General features: G+C 40.9%; 3 protein-coding genes across 3 annotated transcripts; 1 reads left to right on the top strand and 2 right to left on the bottom strand.

Moving 5' to 3' along the window:
• Positions 1-2,214, bottom strand: parietopsin. The gene is made up of 4 exons (XM_020078586.2): positions 1,728-2,214; positions 802-1,130; positions 414-659; positions 1-262 (listed from the first exon to the last, which is right to left on the bottom strand). Exons 1-4 carry the CDS (start codon positions 2,077-2,079, stop codon positions 107-109), a joined length of 1,083 nt encoding a protein of 360 aa, XP_019934145.1. The 5' UTR covers positions 2,080-2,214; the 3' UTR covers positions 1-106.
• Positions 2,215-2,549: 335 nt separating this feature from the next.
• nt5dc3 (5'-nucleotidase domain containing 3) lies at positions 2,550-11,345 on the bottom strand. The gene is made up of 14 exons (XM_020078973.2): positions 10,976-11,345; positions 9,655-9,839; positions 9,455-9,529; positions 9,290-9,345; positions 8,970-9,060; positions 8,744-8,881; positions 7,862-7,922; positions 7,635-7,737; positions 6,808-6,909; positions 6,528-6,609; positions 6,335-6,421; positions 4,169-4,309; positions 4,017-4,081; positions 2,550-3,913 (listed from the first exon to the last, which is right to left on the bottom strand). Exons 1-14 carry the CDS (start codon positions 11,268-11,270, stop codon positions 3,694-3,696), a joined length of 1,701 nt encoding a protein of 566 aa, XP_019934532.2. The 5' UTR covers positions 11,271-11,345; the 3' UTR covers positions 2,550-3,693.
• Positions 11,060-18,604, top strand: hsp90b1 (heat shock protein 90, beta (grp94), member 1). The gene is made up of 20 exons (XM_020078972.2): positions 11,060-11,353; positions 12,230-12,341; positions 12,672-13,004; positions 13,515-13,617; positions 13,920-14,061; positions 14,176-14,292; positions 14,385-14,716; positions 14,989-15,100; positions 15,223-15,351; positions 15,476-15,592; positions 15,704-15,841; positions 15,921-15,998; positions 16,108-16,173; positions 16,415-16,684; positions 16,783-17,028; positions 17,159-17,295; positions 17,430-17,508; positions 17,736-17,891; positions 18,144-18,251; positions 18,346-18,604. Exons 3-20 carry the CDS (start codon positions 12,956-12,958, stop codon positions 18,370-18,372), a joined length of 2,406 nt encoding a protein of 801 aa, XP_019934531.1. The 5' UTR covers positions 11,060-11,353; positions 12,230-12,341; positions 12,672-12,955; the 3' UTR covers positions 18,373-18,604.
• The last annotated feature ends 2,661 nt before the right edge of the window (positions 18,605-21,265 follow it).

Here is a 21,265-nt window from a genome sequence, read left to right as displayed (position 1 = left end):
GTTGACACAGTGAAGACGTCTGTGTGAGACAGGGGCCTGTGGATGTGCAGGTCTGTGTCCATGATGAGGCACCAACATACGCTGACAACCATAACAGTGGAGACAGTCACAGAGGCAAAACCTTGCATTGCATGTTGATATTCCTGCTTAAAGGAATCATGTGGCTCCTTCTGTTCAAGGTATGCATGTTGATGCTGACACTAGTGGGTCCATGGGGAATGTATCGTCCACACGACAGCACCTCCAGGGTGGAGTCGCGGAACTGTGGGACATAAAAAAAACCACATAATCACCCTGTCAGGAAATATATGAGCAGTCGTTTCACATGCATGACATGCAAATAGGCCTCTGTATTTCTTGTGCCAATCTTAGTTCACACTCAGCCTATGCATCTCATCTCTTTAGCTGCTTACCTGTTTGTTGGAGAGAAAGTAGATAATGGGATTATAGACAGGGCTGGTCTTGGCAAAGTACATGGGCATGGTTGCAAGCAGTGGAGGGATGTAGAGCTCAGGGTCCACGACCACCACCACTGACAACACTGTGTAGGGCAGCCAGCAAACAAAAAAAGATGCAATCATGGCCAGGACCATGTTGATGGCGTGATCATTCTCTTTGTGGCTGGAACGCCCCCCTTGGAGCTCCACACTCCTGTTCAGCTGCATGAGTGGAAAAACAAATTTGAAGCTCATATAGTCAGGTGGTAGATTGCAAACAGATGAGGATGGAGGTGTGAGTTTTAAAACATAGTTTTAAGGGTGTAAAAGTGTGATAAATATGCAGACACCATACTGAACCCACCTTATCCATGGATTTGAGCACTTTGGAGTAACAATAGATGATGACTATGACGGGGAAAATGAAGCAGAGGAGGGTGTAGAGGATGAGATAGCTGTAGTTGCTCCACGATCTTTCCTCCCAGGCCAGAGAGCAGGAGGTCTGGACTCCTTCAGGTCCGTAGGAGCTCCAGCCGAACAGTGGAGCCACGGCCCAAAACAAGCAGAAGACCCACACACATATGAGTCCATTGACGCTTCTCCGCATGCTCAGCTTAAAACCAGCTCTTGGTTTACACACTACGATGTAGCGTTCGTAGGCGAGCAGGGTCAGAGTGCAGAGGGACACCAAACCTACATGGAAAAACAAAAAGAGAATCTCAGCTCAAGGAGTTAAAAGACTTTTCTGGACATTCAAATGTATGTTTTTAAGTCTCTCTTGGGCAATGTAGTTTGTGGTGCATAATATCCCCAAGACAACTAAGCAAACATCTCATGAGAAGACCATGAGCTGTTGTTGAAAGCTCTGGAAAAAGCTTTATTTCTACCCTAGATCAACATTTGTTCCTTCCCAAAGTCATGAATTAAATTAAAAAAAACCATCATTTGAAAGCTCAGATGTGAACAGAAAGACATCTCTCCCACTGTTCTGCCAGTGGTATGCAGAGTTGATGTCTTTATCTCTAAACCTCATCCATTTTTCCATTGTCTGGTAAATAAATCTTCTTTCTTCAATCAATAAGTAATCTTTTCCATCACACATATGTCCTGCACAGTTTCCAAGTGTTTGTATCAAACCAGAAGTTAGAAACTGGCTTGATATGAACAGAAACAAACAAAAGCCCCAGAACATAAATGTTTTACTAAAGCGTGAACTGAAGTATTTTATCCTTTGATCCTTCCGTCAATATATTATATTTCACAGGCATAGTCAAACACATCTCCACTCACCAAAGTAATTGACTGCAAATCCTTGAAACACACAGGCCGTGTGGCCAATAAAGAAGTTGCCTTGGTAGTTGGTGATGGTGACGACCAAGGAGCCGCACAGGCCTATCATGAGGTCCGACACGGCCAGGCTGAGGATGAAAACGTTCATTGGGTGGAGGAGAGATGGGTTCCTCAGCATCACGGTGATGACGAGGCTGTTGTTGAAAACTGTCAACACTGTATTGATGAACATGAGGAAGGAAAGTATGCTGAAACCAACCCGAGGGAAGATGGTGGGCACCACGGTGGCCATCACGCCGTGGTTGGGTGGAGGATGAGAGCTAGAGCTCCACGCAGTGCTGTTGCTGTCCATGACACCCTAAATGAAGTCCAGGGGAAACCGCTGTGAGGCCAGGGGACCAAACCCTCAGACTCAGGACACGGCGTCACAGGTCTTATCATTTCTGATCCCTTTCCAACCACTTAGCCTTTCTTATTTCCAAGATCTCAGATTGTGCACCTGTCTGATAGAAAAAGCCCCAAATGCAATATGAGAAATTGGTTCGTAACACGATTTAGAGGTTTAATCCCAACAAACCATCTGCTGTGATGGTAATTGGAAAAGTTATTAACAAGGGATAAATTAGTGCTCAAAATCAATTTTCAAAATACGAAATGTTTCTTTTCCTTTTGTTGTTCACACATCAAATAACAAAGTAAAAGGAGCTGCACACAGTGGACTTCACACTCACTAACCTACCTGCAAATTAAATCTGATTACAGCACAATTATCCAATCACATCAAGCTGTTCCACATTAATGACAAGCACTAGGCTACAAGCATTAAGCCATTTCTGTTTTAATAAATAATGACATAAAAATAAACATCAAGATAAACACAACACAATCAAATAAATAAAAGAAACCATGAGGTTGTGGCCACTGGTGGAGATGTATATAAATTCCCTTTTTAAGATCTTACATTAATTTCTCTATAGCCGACAGTACATTCTAGCATGGATGAGAGCATTTAACATATTTTCTGCCAAAACTCTGCACAGATCAAATAGCAACACATGTGCTAAATATAGAAACGACGCTCTATTTTCTCCTGACAAATTTTACTATCTCTCATTTGCTTAGGAGAAACATACAGGCTGTGCCAAATATTTTTAAAACAAGAGGAAAAATCTTATTTTACAACATCTCAACTCCAGTTGAAATGAACTTAAAACGCTTGACAGAAATAATATTGGGCTATTACAAAAATATATACACGGCAGTAACGTGAGCATGAGATTAAGGCAACAGAGTCTGTAATTCAAATGTCATATCTCAGTTTTAAACTTGCAGTTCAGATAAAAAAGGCAAAAGATAATGTTTACAGAGTGTGAACAATGTGACAGATTTGATGTATGACTGCCCCCTGTTGTTTAAAGTATTGCATTATATTCATATAATCGTGCACCACAATCTCTCTCCCATTCACAACACACTAGCACAGCTATCCTTATAAGAACTTTGCATTAAGTTCTATTCTTTGTGGACAGTCAAACCAGGACCTTATCTCTAACCTTAACCATGATCAATTCATGCCCGACACACACACACACACACACACACACACACACACACACACACACACACACACACACACACACACACACACACACACACACAATTCAGTGCCTTCAAAATATAATCTATGCACATTAATCTTGCATAAGTGAAACTGTACATTCTGTCTCGTATCATTTGTCTTAAAATCTATTAAAATGTAATCAATTCTGTGAAACTAAAGTCAACTAACTACTAACTATATAAACATCAACACTTTATGCATGACCTAAAATGTGCCATGCATCTTCGACAATGACTTATTTCAAGTTGTTTAAATCAGCAATGAAAATCATTCATTCCATTCATCATTCTCTTCTTCTCAGTGTCTCTGGTCAGACTCTGCTTTGGTCCTGTGGAGCGGAGAGGCTCAGACCTTCAGGTTGTGCTCAGGCCAGAAGGGGGACTCGTGCTGCAGAGGATTACGGCGAGGGAAGAAGGTGTGCTGGAAGTCGTAGTTGAGCAGGCAACTGATGGAGGCCATGTAGATGTCTGCAAAGCGCGACAGTCGGCGGGAGAAGTAGGTGGGGTTGTGGTAAGTGCGGAAAAGACTCCCAAACTGAGCGTTGAAGCTGTCCTTCGTCTGTGGCCTGCCATTAAAATACATACATAAGCATTTGGTTTAATCAGTTCTATGAGACCTCAGGAAACTATTGACCTGCTCATGAATGTCAGAGTAATTATCTCTATTACCTCATGGCCTCTCTTTCTCTGATCCACTCCTCAACGACAGCTTGAGACGCCGGATCCCTGTGCACCTGTCCAGGAGAAGTGGGAAGAAGTTAGGCACATAAAGTTGAGATAAAAAAATGCAGAATGGAAGACTGACACACAAGTCTCTTCACCTGCATCTGTTCAATGAGTCCAGTCAGTGCCTGTAACCAGGTCATCATGTGCACATACTGCTCTGTGTTCATTATCTTGATCTCTTTCCTCAGCTCAGGGATGATGGCACCTGTTCTCCAGCCATGTTTCAGTGTTAGATCCTGCAGTGAAAAACACCATAAAATCAGTCTTGAACACAGAAATATTGTGAACATCATGATTTGTTTGTATTTGTTTGGCCAGTGTGAGGCGTGTGTCTCAAGTAAGAAATAATTAAGCAACAAAAGTAAATTACTGCCATGTATGCCTCCACCAACCAGTGCGGTTCCAGTCCAAATAAATGTTTTCATGCATCGTGACCTTTGACCTTTAACCACCCAAATCAAATCAGTTAATCTGAGAGTCTAAGTGAACATTTGTTCCACATTTGGAAGGAATCTCTCGAACCACCAGATTCTAATCTGTTAATGTTTGAGTTCAGAAGAACGTTTGTACTGAATCTGAAAGGATTCCCTGGAGGTGATCCTGAGAAATTGTGTTCAAAAGGCAAAAAAAAAGTCCTTGTGAGGTCACACTGACCTTGACTTTCAACCTTTAACCACCATCTAATTGATTCCAACTAAACTTGTACCAAATTTGAAGACATTTCCTCAAGGACATCTTGAGACATGTTCACAAGAATAGGATGAGCATACGTACAAATGGACAACCTGAAAACACAATGCCTTCGGTCACTGTCTGTCTTCAGCACAGAGTCATAAAGACAGGGGCCTCTATAAATCATTTAATCGAGTGTCAGGCTAAAGATATATGCATACAGTACATGCAGTCACAGAACTATTGTACACTGCAGCACACAGCGCTCGAAGTTCAACATACAGTCAATGCAGCAGAACACTCAGATCAAAGAAAACAGACTTCAAGCCTTAATCCCCCTGGCTGCAATTAAGTGCCTAAATCCATGGTGAAGAGTGGCCTGTTAGGTGGCCAGGGCAAACAGCAGCAGCATCATTAAAACCAAACCACATCTGTTCCATCAGACAAACATGAGATTGAAAAACTACATTGACGTGGATCAGAGAAATGAGAATATTCCTTTCAATATTGCTCCCTCGATTCCTCCCTCCTGAGATGCCTCTACTCTGTTTCGACCCACAGTAATGATCTCATCCCACAGCCACTGAGGCCGACTGTAAACTGTGGCGAGAGTGAACTTCACACGCCGTGTTCCATCTCAATAAATAAGCAAGATGATATGTTTGACACTTGGCTGCCTGCCAACAGCGAGGGCATCAAGCCAGAGATGTAAAACTCTGTCTTTCATTATCGCCATTTATAGCTGATCAGACACATGTACAAATATCCACGTTGTTAGAGTGAATTGTGATGCAGTTAAATAAACAAGAAGATGCTGGTTTGTTAAGGGCAGATGTGGAGCAGCTGTTTGCAGGTCACTAAATGTAAAGGGATACTACTTTACAAGTGATGTCTGTCATTCTATGAAAAGCTACGGCAACTGTGGTTGAATGCATGAAGATTTTTCATTTCATTCATCACATTTTTATTACAATATCCAGCCGGGCTGTATGTTACTCAAAACATTTCCGTAACGTTTCCATTTTGAAAATATTTCCGTCGCTTCGTCATTTAACAGCAGGTCGCCAAACGCCGCAGATAAGACCGTATGCGGAAGTTTGTATTTCTCGCCGATGCATCAGTCAGTTAATAAATGGAAACGATTTTTCATTTCTGAATCAAGGCTGGAATATTTTCCTACCGCCCATCTTGGAAAATGTCTGAGTGTGCTCAGGTGAGAACACAGGAGGAAAATGTTCCACAGGCGAGAGAGCATGTTGATGACGTTTCTAACACTCAATGGATGCAAAACAAAACAAAAATAAAAAAATACAAATACCATAAAGTACAAAGTGTTAACTTGGAAAGACGAGATTCAAGAGCTTTTTCTGATAAGGGCCGACGCCAGTGTCGATGATTTGTGCTTTCTGCAGCTAAATGTATACATCATGTCCTGCTTCCTGCATGCTGTACACTGACGTCACTCCTCACCGCACACATCTGACCAAAAAAATCTCCTGATGTGTTCTTCATATGTGAAAGGCAAACTTACAGAGTATTGTGAGGTTATAATTATCCCTTTGCTATACATATGTGTGGATGCTGCTTACTGCCAAGTCGCTGTAGATGTGATCACCGAAGTACAGCACTTTGGATCCTCTCCAGCCGGTGAGTCTCAGGAACTCATAAAGGTTTCCCTACCATGATCAACAAATAACAAAAGTCAACAACAGAGCCTATCGATGTTCATACTGCGTTAATACATTGGAAATGTTTAACTAGCATGATGTGTTAACGCCGCACCTGTTTGTAGATCTGCCCTTTTTCCAGCCTGTGAATTCTGTCCCACAGCAACGCACCTTGGTCTGTCACTCGCCTGAAAGGTCTAGTTATAGAAATACACAAAGACAAATCTTACCCACTATATATACAATAGGAGCTAATATATATATTAAGAGCTCCAAAGAACACTTATACCTACGCTGTTTACACAGTGTTTAGGTCTACTAGTGCTTGTTGGCTGCATGGTCCAGTGAGACCCCTAGTGGGCTAGAAGAGGCATAACACGGGCATACAGACTTACTTTCTCCGGTCGTTGAAGAAACTGGGTTTGTCGGCCTGAACAATAACAACATCAAACAGGTCCCTCCAGTCCTTCCCTACAATGAAGCTCATTCCTCGGTCCCTGAGGAAGAAAAATATTCCAGATATCACCTCGTCAGCAGCATCCTGAAGCTCATCATGAGGGTACAAACATAAACAATCGACCTGATTCAGCAACAAGCAATGATGATGCAAACATCAGCAATATGTCCATCTGCTACTGAGTTAGTGTGAAAATATGGCAATCACATGTTTGGTTGCTGTAATGACTCAATGTGATTGATAATTAAACTGAGGACATTAAGGAAGCATTTCAAGATTGGATAGATAGACCTGGGGCCTCATTTATAACCACTGCGTACGCACAAAACATGCTATCCCAGAATTCATTGCGCTTGAGTGACGAACCGTTTTCGAAAAGGTAATGGTGCTTGATCATCACGCTTCAATTCAACCAAACAGCTAATGGCACACCAAAGGCACTTAAAACTTGTGTTTAACTGCAGCTTTGTTGCTTAGCGACAGCAATAAGGGCGGGACAAGCTGGTGACTCTGAAATCCTCTGTAGACCAGACACTTATTTCGATCTGTTCTTCTGGGCTTACACAGCCCACGTAGACCACGTCCTCTGAAGCCGATAACTTCCAATGAACTTCAAATTATTTGTGAACACAAAGTCCTTTGATGTGTGTGTGTGTGTGTCTGTATGCCCATCCATAAAAGTGAGAGCACCAGTTAAATATTTGTACAATAATAAATGAATTAACCGTGACGACAAGCGCTTGCACCCTGTTTGCTCATACTTACACAAAGTAAAAAGGACTGTTGGTGATGAGGAACATTTTCTTTCCACTCTCTGACAGCTTCTTCAGCACAGCATGGCTTTGCTCACCATAGCAAATGTATTTATCTGGAAAACCAGAAAATAGAGTGAGACAGAGAGAAAAAAAACAACATAAAATATGATTTGTGTAATCAAAACTCTGCTTTTTCATATGCGGCCGGACAAAGTAAAACAAATCAAAAAGCATTACCAATATCTGCCTCCACAGCTCGGTACATAATGCCCTTGACGTGAACATCTCTAATGGCTTCCTGTGAAGAGGAAAAAAGTAAATGGCCCCCAGCAAGGAAGTCTTGACTTTAGCAACACAATGTTGGCATTCAGCTCTCGCAGCAACACTTTGCTCTGCGTATAAACGGTTGACTTGGAAGCATAAAGAAAGTGCATCACTGAATACAAATTAAAACATGAAGAAAATAGGCCCTGGGGTTAAGTTACTTTGTTAACACACTGAGAAACTTTACACTACATTTTAAAATGTGTATCTTGCGCTTTTAAATCAGTGAATTGAGATGGACATTTAAAGGCAAACTTAAAAAGTTAAAGGAAAATGTATTGAAAAAAACTTGAGCAAAAGAAAAGATTAATATCGAGTGATGAATCAATTTTGGTAAGAAAAATAAAGATTAAGGAGTGTGTCCTTGAAAAGATAAGAGAGACACTCGTGAAAGACAGAGTGTGTGTGAGAGCTTTTAATGACAGCGATCTGTCAAACACGCTACAGTGTCACACAGAATAGATCGGACCGGCGTGACAGCTGCTCTCAGAGGAAGAACACACACCGCTGATTTCTCGCCTCTCTCTCTCTGAAGCACCCGAGCCACCAGTGAACAGACGCAGATGGCCAAGGCGGGCTCGCTTCGACTAAAATTAGATGCCAGTTTTCAGAGCTAAAATTAAGACGCCGTTGAATGGCTGATGTTTCACAGCATAGCGCAAACAAGTAAATACATTGTCTTTCACTTGTGACTGAATCTCCTAGCAGTCTGTGTGTGTAAATACATAAAATCCAATCACAGAAAAGGGGAGTCATGCCGAGTCCTGAACACTAATAAACAAAGGTAGATCTCACCTTTACGTCTTTGTAGAGATGGACTGGCTCGTAGTCGATGTTGTGCCTCATGAAGAAGTCATTGACGCAGGACAGGAGGGTCATCTCAGGCAGGGAGAAGATGTCCATGAATTGTTTCATGGTGTGGCCGTGGGAGCTCTGCAGGACAGTTATTAACTTAAATATTCTGCTGTTTTTACATCCATGTACCTGTGTTGATGCAGACAAATGTTGAAGTGCTCTTCACCTTGCCATAGAAGTCACTCATGATCTCTAGAGGTACGTGACAACCTTCATACATGGCAATTACTTCCTCATCAGAAACTGGATGAAGACCCCTGTAAGAGAAATATGAAAAACAAAAACAATTTTGCCACTTTATCTGCAGTTTTTGCAAACTCAAAGAAAGTTATAAGATTCTTAGTTTAAACATTGAATGACTGCATTAACTATATATTAAACATGTTTATTAGTTGCCTTGTGAGACAAAAATGTTGTACTCACACAGAGCTGTATAAAATGTACATTTTATCCCACTGCCCCTGGTATAAAACATTACACAGATACCTGTATACGGTTCCCAGCTGGATGTAGTGAAAAGCATCTATCTTCATCAGCAGTGCCTGTTTGAATAATTTATTTTCATAAAAATTATCTTCTTACTGGGCTTGAAAAAATGCCCAAAATTTTCAACAACCAAATATTGGAGTTCAACAACAAAAAAGACCTTACCTTTTGCACATCATAGTGAAGTCCTCTCACTGCAAAATCTGGAATATACTCATACTTTCGCAAACCCTCTGGATACTAATGCACAGAGAAAAATCAGAAGTTGATATCAGCTTTGCAGATAAAGGAAACATACAGTTATACATCGTCCTCCTGTATGTGAAATAAGTAATAGGTTTAAAAGAGTCAAACACTGCACACACCCTGTGGTTGGTGATTAAAATGTCCCGGGCTATGTTGAAAATCAGGGTGTGGAGTTGGCTGGAGTAGAAGGCGAGGGTGTAGTCATAGTCAAAGCCGTAGATCTCTATGTCTCGCAGGCTCATCTCGTTGTTGGCAAAAATGGTGTTGGGGTTGATGGCGTTGGTGCAAATTGCTGGGATCAAATCTGAAAAGAGAGACACGATAGACGTTATTTGGCTGTTTCGCAGGATTTATGTATGAAAGTTATTTTATAGGACTGAAGTTCTTGTGATAACGATGTATGGAGATGGATACATTCCGAGCAGTAACACAACTTTACACACACGTGGATTATTTGGTTGTAAACTTTGGGCAAGAGAAAGTGAAACTGAGGAGGAATGTGAGGTACAAATTGTGATGTAGTCCATTCTTGTCCTCAAGATTTTTTAAATTTTTTTAAATTAATAATACTAACTTGGATTTTATACAGGCTGCTCATTTTAGGTCCAAGCACATTTTAAAATTCCAATTCACACACACAAAATAATTGGAGTACTGTATAAATAAAAGCACTAGAGAATCACCACGAAGTTGGTTCAACACTTCTCTGACACATTTTCAACAAATACGGGACATTAAAAAAGTATTATTATGTTTCATGTTAAAAGGTTTGCTGTGTTATGATTGCCTTACGCACAAAATACTGTTAATAATATATGGTTATGTTCTTGTCTTGTCTCTCTATTTTGAATTCCTTGTATATACATATTTATATTTTTAGAATCGTATCCTATTTTAGGCATCCACAGGCTGGCTCCACACAAAATTTCATTCCACTAGCAAAGTGATTCAAGATCTCTTGAATCTTGGTATGGTTTTGAAATTGTGTTTAAGGTTTGGACAACATGACATCAACACCTTATAGGGGCGAGACAAATCGTTTATATGGCAATATATCTTCATCCGGATTCATGAGATCTGATCATCGACACACTGGCACCAAATTGCAGCGAATAAAAACACAAATCCTGACCTTCACCTCCTAGGGGCGTTTTGTTTTCTTCTTCAGTTTGACAGATATCATGATGTATTGTTACATGATTGTCTTGCAATGCATTCATTTACAGAGGTTTGCTGTATCGTAATATTTATCACGTATCTTATGGTGAGTTAACCTGTTATTCCCACCCCTACTGTAGAACATTTAGCTGCAGCAACTACTAAGACGACCAACGTCACAACCTGCAGACACATCAGTAGACTTGAATCAACATAATGTGCATGTTGCAGGATTCTCAGGCAGGATTCGTCTACATAGCAGGCATGCATTGGAGTGCATACCTTGTGTCTGCCTCTTGGTCTGGTTGTAAACAGACCACAGTCTCTCTGTCATGTCCTGACCGTGTGAAGAGGAACTGCTGCGACACACTGATGCTCCGTCCTGCTGCTGCTGCTGCCGTGACAGGAGCTGACCGACTCCGAGCTGGACCGCACCGAGAGTTTGTCTCCATGAGCGGGAGGTGGAGGAGAAGGCCCGCTGGTGTAAACCCTGCAGGACACTACAGAAGACAGCGGTCCTCTGGAGACACTTCCTGTGTCCGAGGAGGGACGACAGGGGCAGGGACAGGGACGCCATGGCAATGAAGTCTGTGAGGCCTGGGAGAGTGCATGTGGCTCCAAAGTGTCACTGCAGGAGGAGCTACGTCACATCCGTGTTTGGTAACGTCACAGCCAATCAGCGTCTCAGAAACTGATGCGCACACTGAGACGCTTCCTGCTTTTCCACTAATCAGCTAAGACAATTATTATGATAACAAAATTATAACATAACAATCATAATCACAATAATTATAATAATCATTATAACAATCATAATAATACTTATATTTAATCACAGTTTACATAGCACTTTTCAAAACAAAGTGCAAAGTATTAAATATTCCTGAAAATAACATAAAACAAATAAAAACACGGTTTCAAAAGAATATAAACAATATTTCTGCTTCAGAAAAACACACAGAGTTGTGTCTCTGTGACTTCAGAGGACAGTACATTGACTTAGGTTGATTTAATGGAGACTAACTGTAACCTAAACTACAGTTACTACTTGCCTAACCCTAACACTGACCTTACTTCCAACCCAAGCCTTAACCTTAACCTAACCTTACAAGTCTTCACCTTCATGTTTAATGATTTACATTTACTTTCACACACACACACTCACACATGATCATCATAACAGCCACTGTGTAACAATAGCTGCTACCTGACACCTGTGACCTGAATCTCCTGAGAGATTGAGCAAACAGTATGTGTATGGACTTATGTTCACAAATTGTTTTTCCTTTTGCTAAAGGTTTTTGATGTCATAATAAACTGCTGTTCCTCTAGTCTAAAAGCAGCTTCCACTTCCCTCTGTCTATTCCCAAATCTAATCTATTTACCATCCATTCATTACAATTTACCAGCAATTAAGTGTGTTGGAACGATTACACTAACTCAAACCTGCCATTCTCGTGTTACTGCTCTAGTCTCAAATGTTAGAATACTTTTGACTGTGAAATTAAATCTTGCTCATCTTCTTTCTGACCGCAGGCTCGCCCTGACAGAGGAGGCCTCAGACTATCTGGAGCTTGAGACCATCAAGAACCTCATCAAGAAATACTCTCAGTTCATCAACTTCCCCATCTATGTTTGGGCCAGCAAGGTAAGACATATCCTTCCACACTTTGACTAAGAGTTGATCCCATGTATAGCTCTATCATGAAACTTGCAAATATGGAAATGAGGAGAAGTGGCAGCAAAATAGAACAGGCTACACATTCGATGGTTATCAAATATACACGACTAGGTATATGTATGTCACTATAAGGGCTACAGGAAAGAAAGAGCCAGAATAATGGCAGAGTGGAGTGAGAGAGCCAGAACAAACATCCTCATATCACTTTGCTGTGACCCTGCAGAAGAAAATCAAAGTTCAACCAACGTGTTGACTGACATTTTTTTTCTTTTTTGTCACTATGTACATTTTCGGAAGTGATGTGCTGATCATTCATTCTTAGCCAATGGTGTCGGGCCACGATTTTCGGGTATCGACTTATGTTGAAGAAGGTGATTGGGCGACGCGTGCCGTGTGCTACGCTCTGATTGGCTGGAGGTTGTGCGTGGTGCGCAGCCATTGGTCGGCCGCCCCGGGTCTGATAGAGTGAGCCGCTGCTGTGGGAGAGGCAGGCTGTCAGTCTCCGAGCTAAAGACTGAGCTGCGTGCGCTGCTCTCCGGCTTTTGTCTCACAGCAGCTCCACACTCACGTCGACAGTGAAAATGAAACGAGTCTGGCTCACAGCTCTGCTCTTCGCCCTCTTAGCCTTTGGTGAGTAGCGGGAACATTCTTATCTCGCATTTATCTTTTTATACCCCAGAACTGTAGCTAGCAGGGTTAGCTAGCGAGCTAACTTACATTTCCTCCTCTATGCTGTGCTTCTCTTTGCTCATTCGTGACTGCAGCTTTTGAATATGTGCACTTTCCAAGCTCAGTGTCGTCCGTTAGTAATTTTATTTCTCAATTATTGATTTCACAGAGCAACGTCAGTATCTGTTCTTCATTAGTGCTTTATCAGAAGTTTCTAGCTGAACCACCATGAATGTTAAAGCTGCCTGAAGCTAACTAACATGCTCTTACATCCACGCACATCCATGTTTTATCCTATAATATCCAGCCTTCCTAACACCCCCCCTTGCATATGTAGTGATTTTCAACATGTCTGTGTAGAGTTTCAGTCACATTGAGAAAACCTGACATCCTGGACATTTCTCCAGCCATACCTGCAACAATCAGTGTGCTTGCTCTTACATTTCTAACAATTGTCTTGTCCCTCTGCAGCTGCTGTGAAGGCAGAGGATGAACTTGACGTAGATGGCACAGTAGAGGAGGACCTGGGTAAAAGCAGGGATGGCTCCAGGACAGATGATGAGGTGGTGCAGAGGTGGGTGTTACTTGTTTTGGAATATTTCTTTTGTGCCTATTGTATGCACTGCAGGTGTCTTTATCAGAGAAGGTCGACTAAACCTTAAGTTAACAGAACAAGGTCAGTGTGACCATGCTTGTGCACACAACGCTCAGAGCAACCTTGGAATTGAAAGTGGTGGCCAAGCTTTGCAGGATTTAATACACACACTTCGTTAGGACCAGGGAACCATGTGTCTGGCCTTTAACTTGGATATTGATTCCTAGAGTGGAGAGTTCTGTCACTATGATTTTAACCTGTGTGTATATCTGTGTCTTCAGAGAGGAGGAGGCTATCCAGCTGGATGGACTGAATGCAGCTCAGATTAAGGATATAAGAGAAAAGTCAGAAAAACATGCCTTCCAGGCTGAAGTCAACCGTATGATGAAGCTGATTATCAACTCCCTCTACAAGAACAAGGAGGTGAGCAGGAATAAACAATATAAATATTTGAAATACTGTCTGCAATATTGCAAAATAACCTCTTTTCTATTATGTCTGACAGTAAAGACTAAATTATGTGTTTATCTGTTGCAGATCTTCCTTAGGGAGCTGATTTCAAATGCCTCAGATGCTCTTGATAAAATCCGCCTGCTGTCTCTCACCAATGAAGATGCAATGGCCTCCAATGAAGAGCTGACTATCAAAATAAAAGTGTGTACATTTACTGTATGATGCGGTCTATAGTATTGATGTGAACAGCCCTTGCATTGTTGGTAATTTGTCTGTCTTCTTCCCATCTCCAGTCTGATAAAGAGAAGAACATGCTGCACATTACTGACACTGGTATTGGAATGACCAAAGAAGAGCTGGTGAAGAACTTGGGCACCATCGCCAAGTCTGGCACCAGCGAGTTCCTGAACAAGATGACAGAGATGCAGACCGAGACAGAGTCTACTTCAGAGCTGATTGGCCAGTTTGGTGTGGGTTTCTACTCGGCTTTCCTTGTTGCTGACAAGGTCATTGTTACATCAAAGCACAACAACGGCACTCAGCACATCTGGGAATCTGACTCCAATCAGTTTTCCGTCGTCGAGGACCCCCGCGGGGACACACTTGGCAGAGGAACCACCATCACGTACGTTCACAAATAGTTTTTCCTTTTGCTAAAGGTTTTTGATGTCATTATAAACTGCTGTTCCTCTAGTCTAATAGCAGCTTCCACTTCCCCCTGTCTATTCCCAAATCTAATCAATTTACTCTCCATTCATTACAATTTACCAGCAATTAAGTGTGTTGGAACGATTACACTAACTCAAACCTATATTCTCGTGTTACTGCTCTAGTCTCAAATGTTAGAATACTTTTGACTGTGAAATTAAATCTTGCTCATCTTCTTTCTGACCGCAGGCTTGTCCTGAAAGAGGAGGCCTCAGATTATCTGGAGCTTGAGACCATCAAGAACCTCATCAAGAAATACTCTCAGTTCATCAACTTCCCCATCTATGTTTGGGCCAGCAAGGTTAGATATTTCCTTCCACACTGTGACTCAGAGTTGATCCCAAGTATAGCTCTATCATGAAACTTGCAAATATGGAAATGAGGAAAAGGCAGTTAGACCATCTCTTCCTCTCTACATTCCAGACTGAGACAGTTGAGGAGCCCATTGAGGAAGATGCCGAGGCAACAGAGGAACCAGAGAAAGAGACAGCTGAAGACGAGGCTGAGGTAGAAGAAGAGGAGGAGGACAAAGACAAACCAAAGACAAAGAAGGTAGGATTTTCATTTAGTGGTGCTTGATGAAAATTGGTAAATAAATTGATCTTTTTTTCTTTTTTTTTTTGAAAATGCGTATTTGTCGGTTATTTTTGAAAATGTTTTATCATGTCTGTTGTAGGTTGAGAAGACCGTGTGGGACTGGGAGCTGATGAATGATATCAAGCCCATCTGGCAGAGACAAGCTAAGGAGGTTGAGGAGGATGAATACAAAGCTTTCTACAAGACCTTCTCTAAGGTAAATAGCACAACAGTAACTCTGTACCTCAGTGTAGATTGAGCACGTCCATTGAAGACTCAACAAGTGTTAAATTTTAGTTACTTAAACATATGTTATGATTTCCAACAGGACAGCGATGACCCACTGGCTCACATCCACTTCACAGCTGAGGGTGAGGTCACCTTTAAGTCCATCCTCTTTGTGCCAACTTCAGCTCCACGCGGTCTGTTTGATGAGTACGGCTCCAAGAAGAACGACTACATTAAGGTATGTGGCTCGTTTACTACTCTACTATTTATCAGTTTCATCAGCTCAATTTCTAAATAAATGTCTCTTTCTGTCACAGCTATTTGTCAGAAGAGTTTTTATCACAGATGACTTCAACGACATGATGCCCAAGTACCTGAACTTCGTCAAGGGAGTGGTAAGTGATTTCTAATGCTAGTTATGGCAGAGTCGTGTTCTATTATGGCCTGGACAGACATTGATATAATGGCACCAGCATTGTGATTAATGTAAATTCATTTTACTAGGTTGACTCTGATGACCTCCCGCTGAATGTGTCCAGAGAGACTCTGCAGCAGCACAAACTGCTCAAGGTGAGCTTCACAGCTACATGAATACATCTCAATTCCACTTATTTTCCTCTTTAATTATAAATGTCCAATTTTTTATTAATCTGGTCTTTTAATCATGGAAAAGCAAACATATTTATTTTTGGACATTTTAAATTAGAAGTCTGGGAAAAGAAGGCGAACAAAGTAAAAGTTCTAAATTAAAGTAGAATGTTAATATCACTGAAACTGTCAATAATTAATTGCTTATCTTGTCTGGATTCAGGTGATTCGTAAGAAACTGGTGCGTAAGACTTTGGACATGATCAAGAAGATTGCAGAGGAACAGTACAACGATAAGTTCTGGAAGGAGTTCGGAACCAACATCAAGCTGGGTGTCATTGAGGATCACTCCAACAGGACCCGACTGGCCAAACTGCTGCGATTCCAGACCTCCAACAGTGAGACAGTCCTGGCCAGCCTGGAGGAGTATGTGGAGCGCATGAAGGAGAAGCAGGACAAGATCTACTTCATGGCTGGAACCAGCAGGAAAGAGGTGAGTAGGGAGTTGGAATGATGATAAAACAATTCAAAACTAAATACTGTAAAGTCCAAGAAGGAATCACAACACTGATGAACTGTTTTCCTCGTCAGGCTGAGGCTTCTCCTTTTGTTGAGAGGCTACTGAAAAAGGGCTACGAGGTAATCTACCTCACTGAGCCTGTGGATGAGTACTGCATCCAGGCGTTGCCTGAGTTTGATGGAAAACGTTTCCAGAACGTGGCAAAGGAGGGCATCAAATTTGACGAGAGCGACGCGGCCAAGGAAAAGCGGGAGACCCTGGAGAAGGAGTATGAACCTCTTACCACTTGGCTGAAAGACAAGGCCCTGAAGGACAAGGTAGAAATTCAGTTATTTTATCAAATACAGACCAAGGATAAATGAGTAGCAGCCATAGTATTGCTGGAGTTGCTTGGTTACGTCTGTTCCATCAGCCTCATTATTTCATATCCTTGCATTTTCCCCACAGATTGAGAAGGCCATCCTCTCTCAGAGGCTGACCAACTCACCCTGCGCTCTGGTTGCCAGTCAGTATGGCTGGTCAGGAAACATGGAGAGGATCATGAAGGCACAAGCTTACCAGACAGGAAAAGACATTTCCACAAAGTTAGTAATGATGATTTTTGCTTTCCGACACTATATGCTCATTGTCACAGTTGTGAAATCTTAATCCAGGACATGTTTTCAGTCAGCCTGACTTTTTAAGTTTGTGTAGTAATTCCTCTCTCTCTTTTCCTCAGCTATTACGCCAGCCAGAAGAAAACATTAGAAATCAACCCTAAACACCCTCTTATCAAGCAGATGCTCAACAGAGTCAATGTAAGTCTCACTACTATAATTGAACTATTTTAATTGTGCTATATTATGTGATCTGGGAAATAATGTGTTGCTTTTAGAAAAGCAGGAGTCATAATGTTTCTCATCAAGCAATATAGTTTTTTTTAAATATGCTGCACACCTCATATGGGAACATGGTAGTTGTATTAATAATAAGAATCTTCCTATCCATGCAGAGAATCAATAATTGTTTTGTCCTTGTCCCTCAGGATGACGCTGAGGACCAGACTGCATCAGATCTGGCTGTGGTTCTGTTTGAGACAGCCACGCTGCGCTCAGGCTACCAGCTGGTGGACACTAAGTCTTACGGAGACAGGATAGAGCGCATGCTTCGACTCAGCATGAATGTACCTCTGGATGAACAGGCAAGTCAATGCCAGCTGCACTGTGTGTACATTTGCATAGTAAATGTTTCTAGTTTCAGTTTCAAGTCATCTCTTCCTCCAGAGCCAGTGAACCAATCCTTATGTCTGATTTCATAAAGCAGTGTTCATGTTTTATTTGATATAAGTCAACTTTCCCTCTGTCTTTTGAACATTTTATGCAAACCCATCTTCCTCATTTTGTCCAGTCGTGTAAAAAGTTTGTTAAGTTAAAATCATGTCACTGTTCTACAGGTTGAAGAAGAACCAGAGGAGGAGCCGGAGGAGCCAGAGGAGGAGCAAACTGAGGACGACGCTGAAGATAAAGATGAAATTGTAGATGAGGATGATGATGAAGAAACGGTGAGAGCACTTAAATAAGTTCCGGCATGTTTAAAATGCAAAGAATTCATATTCTGGAATATTTACTCATCGCTTTGATTTTCTTCCTCTGCAGACAAAATCTGACAAAGATGAACTGTGAAGCACTGAATGAAGAGCGCGTTAACAATGGAGCTGGACACTTTCTCCAGGGCCATTGTGGTCGTTATCCTGGGAGGGGAACTTGGGTTGGGTTTTTTTAAGGGCGGGCGTTGTTTGTTTGTTTTTTTATTTTACATTCCTCATGACTGTAAATTTGTTAATATTTAACTGACTTGTTTATGGAAAGATGCGATCCTGTCTCTTGATCAAATAAATATCTCCTGGAAAAAGGAGCAACAGTTTTTCTTTTTTTTTGTGAAACGCACTGTAGGTGAACGATTTGACTTGGAAGTGTAGATGACATGTTTTCAGAAGTAAATACAGAAATAGCAACATTTCTGTCAATCAAAAGCATAATAAGATGATCACAAACCCTAGAGACCAAATCAGTGTTTTCAGATTGCGAAAATATTGCAAAAATCAATCAAAATGCTGAAGGTAATTCTATAAAATCTACCCAGGTAGGAAGCTGTTTCTTGGTTATGACAGTTTATCTTTTCTGCCAGGGATTATTGTATATACTGTAAAAACCATGAGTAAACAAGCGATTGACATTTCATCTAAATCTGCTGCGATGCGTCCTCAAACTAAATTATCATTTGTCACAATCATCATTGCTAAGTTAGGATAGAAATGTCTGCACAACCTCAGTCCACTACACCATACACCTTGTGTTACCCTGACAACGAACATGTTCAGCCTTGATGTTTGGTTCACTGTTTCTGAAGGGTACTATCTGCTGTCCAGCCAGACAGCTGGTCCACTGCTGTACGTACCTACGCAAGACCAATAAAAAGCAAAGCTGTAATTGTGGAAGAAACTGGATGAATTATTTTATATTTAGCTGTGGTATGTTTTCTTGTTGCTCTTCAATTTCACACCTTTGCAGATTCAGATATATTGTGTTAACAGAAAGATCTTGTTTACTTGCCTATCTTTTTCAAAAATTATGAAAGAAAACTATCAACAAAACTAACTCTATTTAGATCAGTGAACTGTTAGGGTCATTGTTGTCATAGGTAATCGTCCTGAGTACAATGTTAACTGCATGGTTGACATTTCCCATCAGCAGCATCTATGTGTGGGTTGGTGTCAATTCTGACATCCGATAAATTCTATTGAATGAGTAGCTACGGTTCAGTAGGATTTACTGCTGTTGAAACCTTTTGCAACAAAATAAACTAAGTATAATATTTTTGTATTATTTAAAATTTTTTAAATGTGTGATACAGGCATCTTAAAATATCCCTAAACTGTTTTAATTTCAAGTCATTCTATGGTTACATAGTTCACAGAAGAATAAACATTTCCACCAGCCAAAGTGAGGTTTCACATTACATTTCTTGTGTAATATGCTGCAGGGTAAAAATGTAAAGATTGCTTGGTATGTCCTGAAGACACCGTCTCTCACATTGATCTAATGCATGTTTCCTTATAGTGCATGTTTCCTTATAGAGCAACTTTGATAAGGTCTTATGTGTTGATCATTCTGGTGTATACTAATATCAGACGTTAATCAGAATTGATCATGTAAAGACAAAATAAATTGTAATGTAACAAGATTTTACAATACCATGCCATGTCCAGCAGGTGGCACAATCACTCCTTGAAAATATGAATGGCACAAAAAGATTAGTGTCAGTGTGTCACTTTCAACAGAATCTGAATTGGCAGAGGAGTTAAATATGCAGAAGAAATTTAGTGGCACAATTGTTTCTAAAATATCAGATTTTTTCACTTTTTTTCAGGTGCAATACCAGTTTTACAGTTTCTGATGAAATGTAATTTTTTTCATAGTAGTTCACAATATTCAGCCATGGGTCCTGTCACTTTGCAAGCTGTAGTATGTAGCGCTACTGGCTTTACAAACGTTTTTTTTCAAAAGAAAGAAAGTGACAGTTTTTGTTTGACTGTTGGATTAGATTACATTCAATGAGCTGGGTGTGTCTAAACACTGTCATCAGCATGTCAAATACAGTAGTTTTAATATGTCTTGTTATAATATGGAAATACTGAGCCTTATTCCACATATTAACGGAGAGCCTTACTAAACCACATCACATGACCTATCGTGTTTTCCTGCATCCTAAAGATGATTCTCTTTATTTTGAAGTGTAGTAATTGCAAAGCTTAAAGCTCCATTGGTCTGTTGAGAAGCAGAAAGCAGAAACAATGTTCAGGATCTACGGCTGATGCACTGCTGTGTTTGTTCCCTATAATAACTGTCTCTAATCTCTTCTTACACTCGATGGGTGGGGTTGTAGCCTACTGTACAGGTCCAGATAAAGTCCCTGTGTGTGACTGTTCACTGTGGAAATGTGCAGTTTTGAATTAAGAGTTTGAGAAATATTTGCAAAGGTCACTCTGTGGACGAGGCATACGTTTGCCTGAATGAGAAAATGTTGAGCCTTCTTAATAAAGGGTGACAGATATGGGACACAGCAGGGGGAGGGGTCTCATAGCTGAGCCACAGAGCCACAGAGGCACAGAGGATTGATATTAATAGTAGATATAGCAATTTTTAATAATAGCATTTTTTTCTTCTCAACAATATATTGTCATGATTTTTATTTTATATAATTTTATATTGTTTAAAGGGATATTATGTATACATAAGCTGTTTGTGTAACATGATCATTTTAAAGTTACAGTTTAGAGCTGGTTTTACAGGTTTAAAGCCACACATGAATCCCGGAGAGGTTTTCGGCCACTGTGAGAAAGTCTAAAGCAGAGGTTCTCAATATTTTCTCAGTCAAAGACTCCCTATAAGAATATTCAGGGCCCCTCATGTCCCTTTGAATAACCTGACTCAGCCTATATTTCTTTACAATTCTGCTTACTTGTGTGAACGGAGAACGCAAGAGAAATGTCTTCGCAGCATATTAGACATGTAT

Source organism: Paralichthys olivaceus, chromosome 7, assembly GCF_024713975.1.
Source record: "Paralichthys olivaceus isolate ysfri-2021 chromosome 7, ASM2471397v2, whole genome shotgun sequence".
In the NCBI taxonomy this organism is placed as follows: Eukaryota; Metazoa; Chordata; class Actinopteri; order Pleuronectiformes; family Paralichthyidae; genus Paralichthys; species Paralichthys olivaceus.
The sequence above is the reverse complement of the archived record's forward strand: the minus strand, read 5'-3'. Positions and strand labels throughout refer to the sequence as shown.

What these genes read in the sequence shown, in the direction of transcription:
- parietopsin (XM_020078586.2), bottom strand. Translation starts at nt 2,079, where the DNA reads ATGGACAGCAACAGCACTGCGTGGAGCTCTAGCTCTCATCCTCCACCC. An exon ending in ATTTGCAGTCAATTACTTTG is followed by an intron (nt 1,131 to 1,727) that starts GTGAGTGGAGAT and finishes TTTTCCATGTAG; the next exon opens with GTTTGGTGTCCCTCTGCACT. An exon ending in TGCTCAAATCCATGGATAAG is followed by an intron (nt 660 to 801) that starts GTGGGTTCAGTA and finishes CCACTCATGCAG; the next exon opens with CTGAACAGGAGTGTGGAGCT.
- nt5dc3 (XM_020078973.2), bottom strand. Translation starts at nt 11,270, where the DNA reads ATGGCGTCCCTGTCCCTGCCCCTGTCGTCCCTCCTCGGACACAGGAAG. An exon ending in TGAGTGACTTCTATGGCAAG is followed by an intron (nt 8,882 to 8,969) that starts GTGAAGAGCACT and finishes ACTGTCCTGCAG; the next exon opens with AGCTCCCACGGCCACACCAT. An exon ending in ACATCTACAGCGACTTGGCA is followed by an intron (nt 4,310 to 6,334) that starts GTAAGCAGCATC and finishes TTTTCACTGCAG; the next exon opens with GATCTAACACTGAAACATGG.
- hsp90b1 (XM_020078972.2), top strand. Translation starts at nt 12,956, where the DNA reads ATGAAACGAGTCTGGCTCACAGCTCTGCTCTTCGCCCTCTTAGCCTTT. An exon ending in AGCTGACTATCAAAATAAAA is followed by an intron (nt 14,293 to 14,384) that starts GTGTGTACATTT and finishes TCCCATCTCCAG; the next exon opens with TCTGATAAAGAGAAGAACAT. An exon ending in TCTATGTTTGGGCCAGCAAG is followed by an intron (nt 15,101 to 15,222) that starts GTTAGATATTTC and finishes TCTACATTCCAG; the next exon opens with ACTGAGACAGTTGAGGAGCC.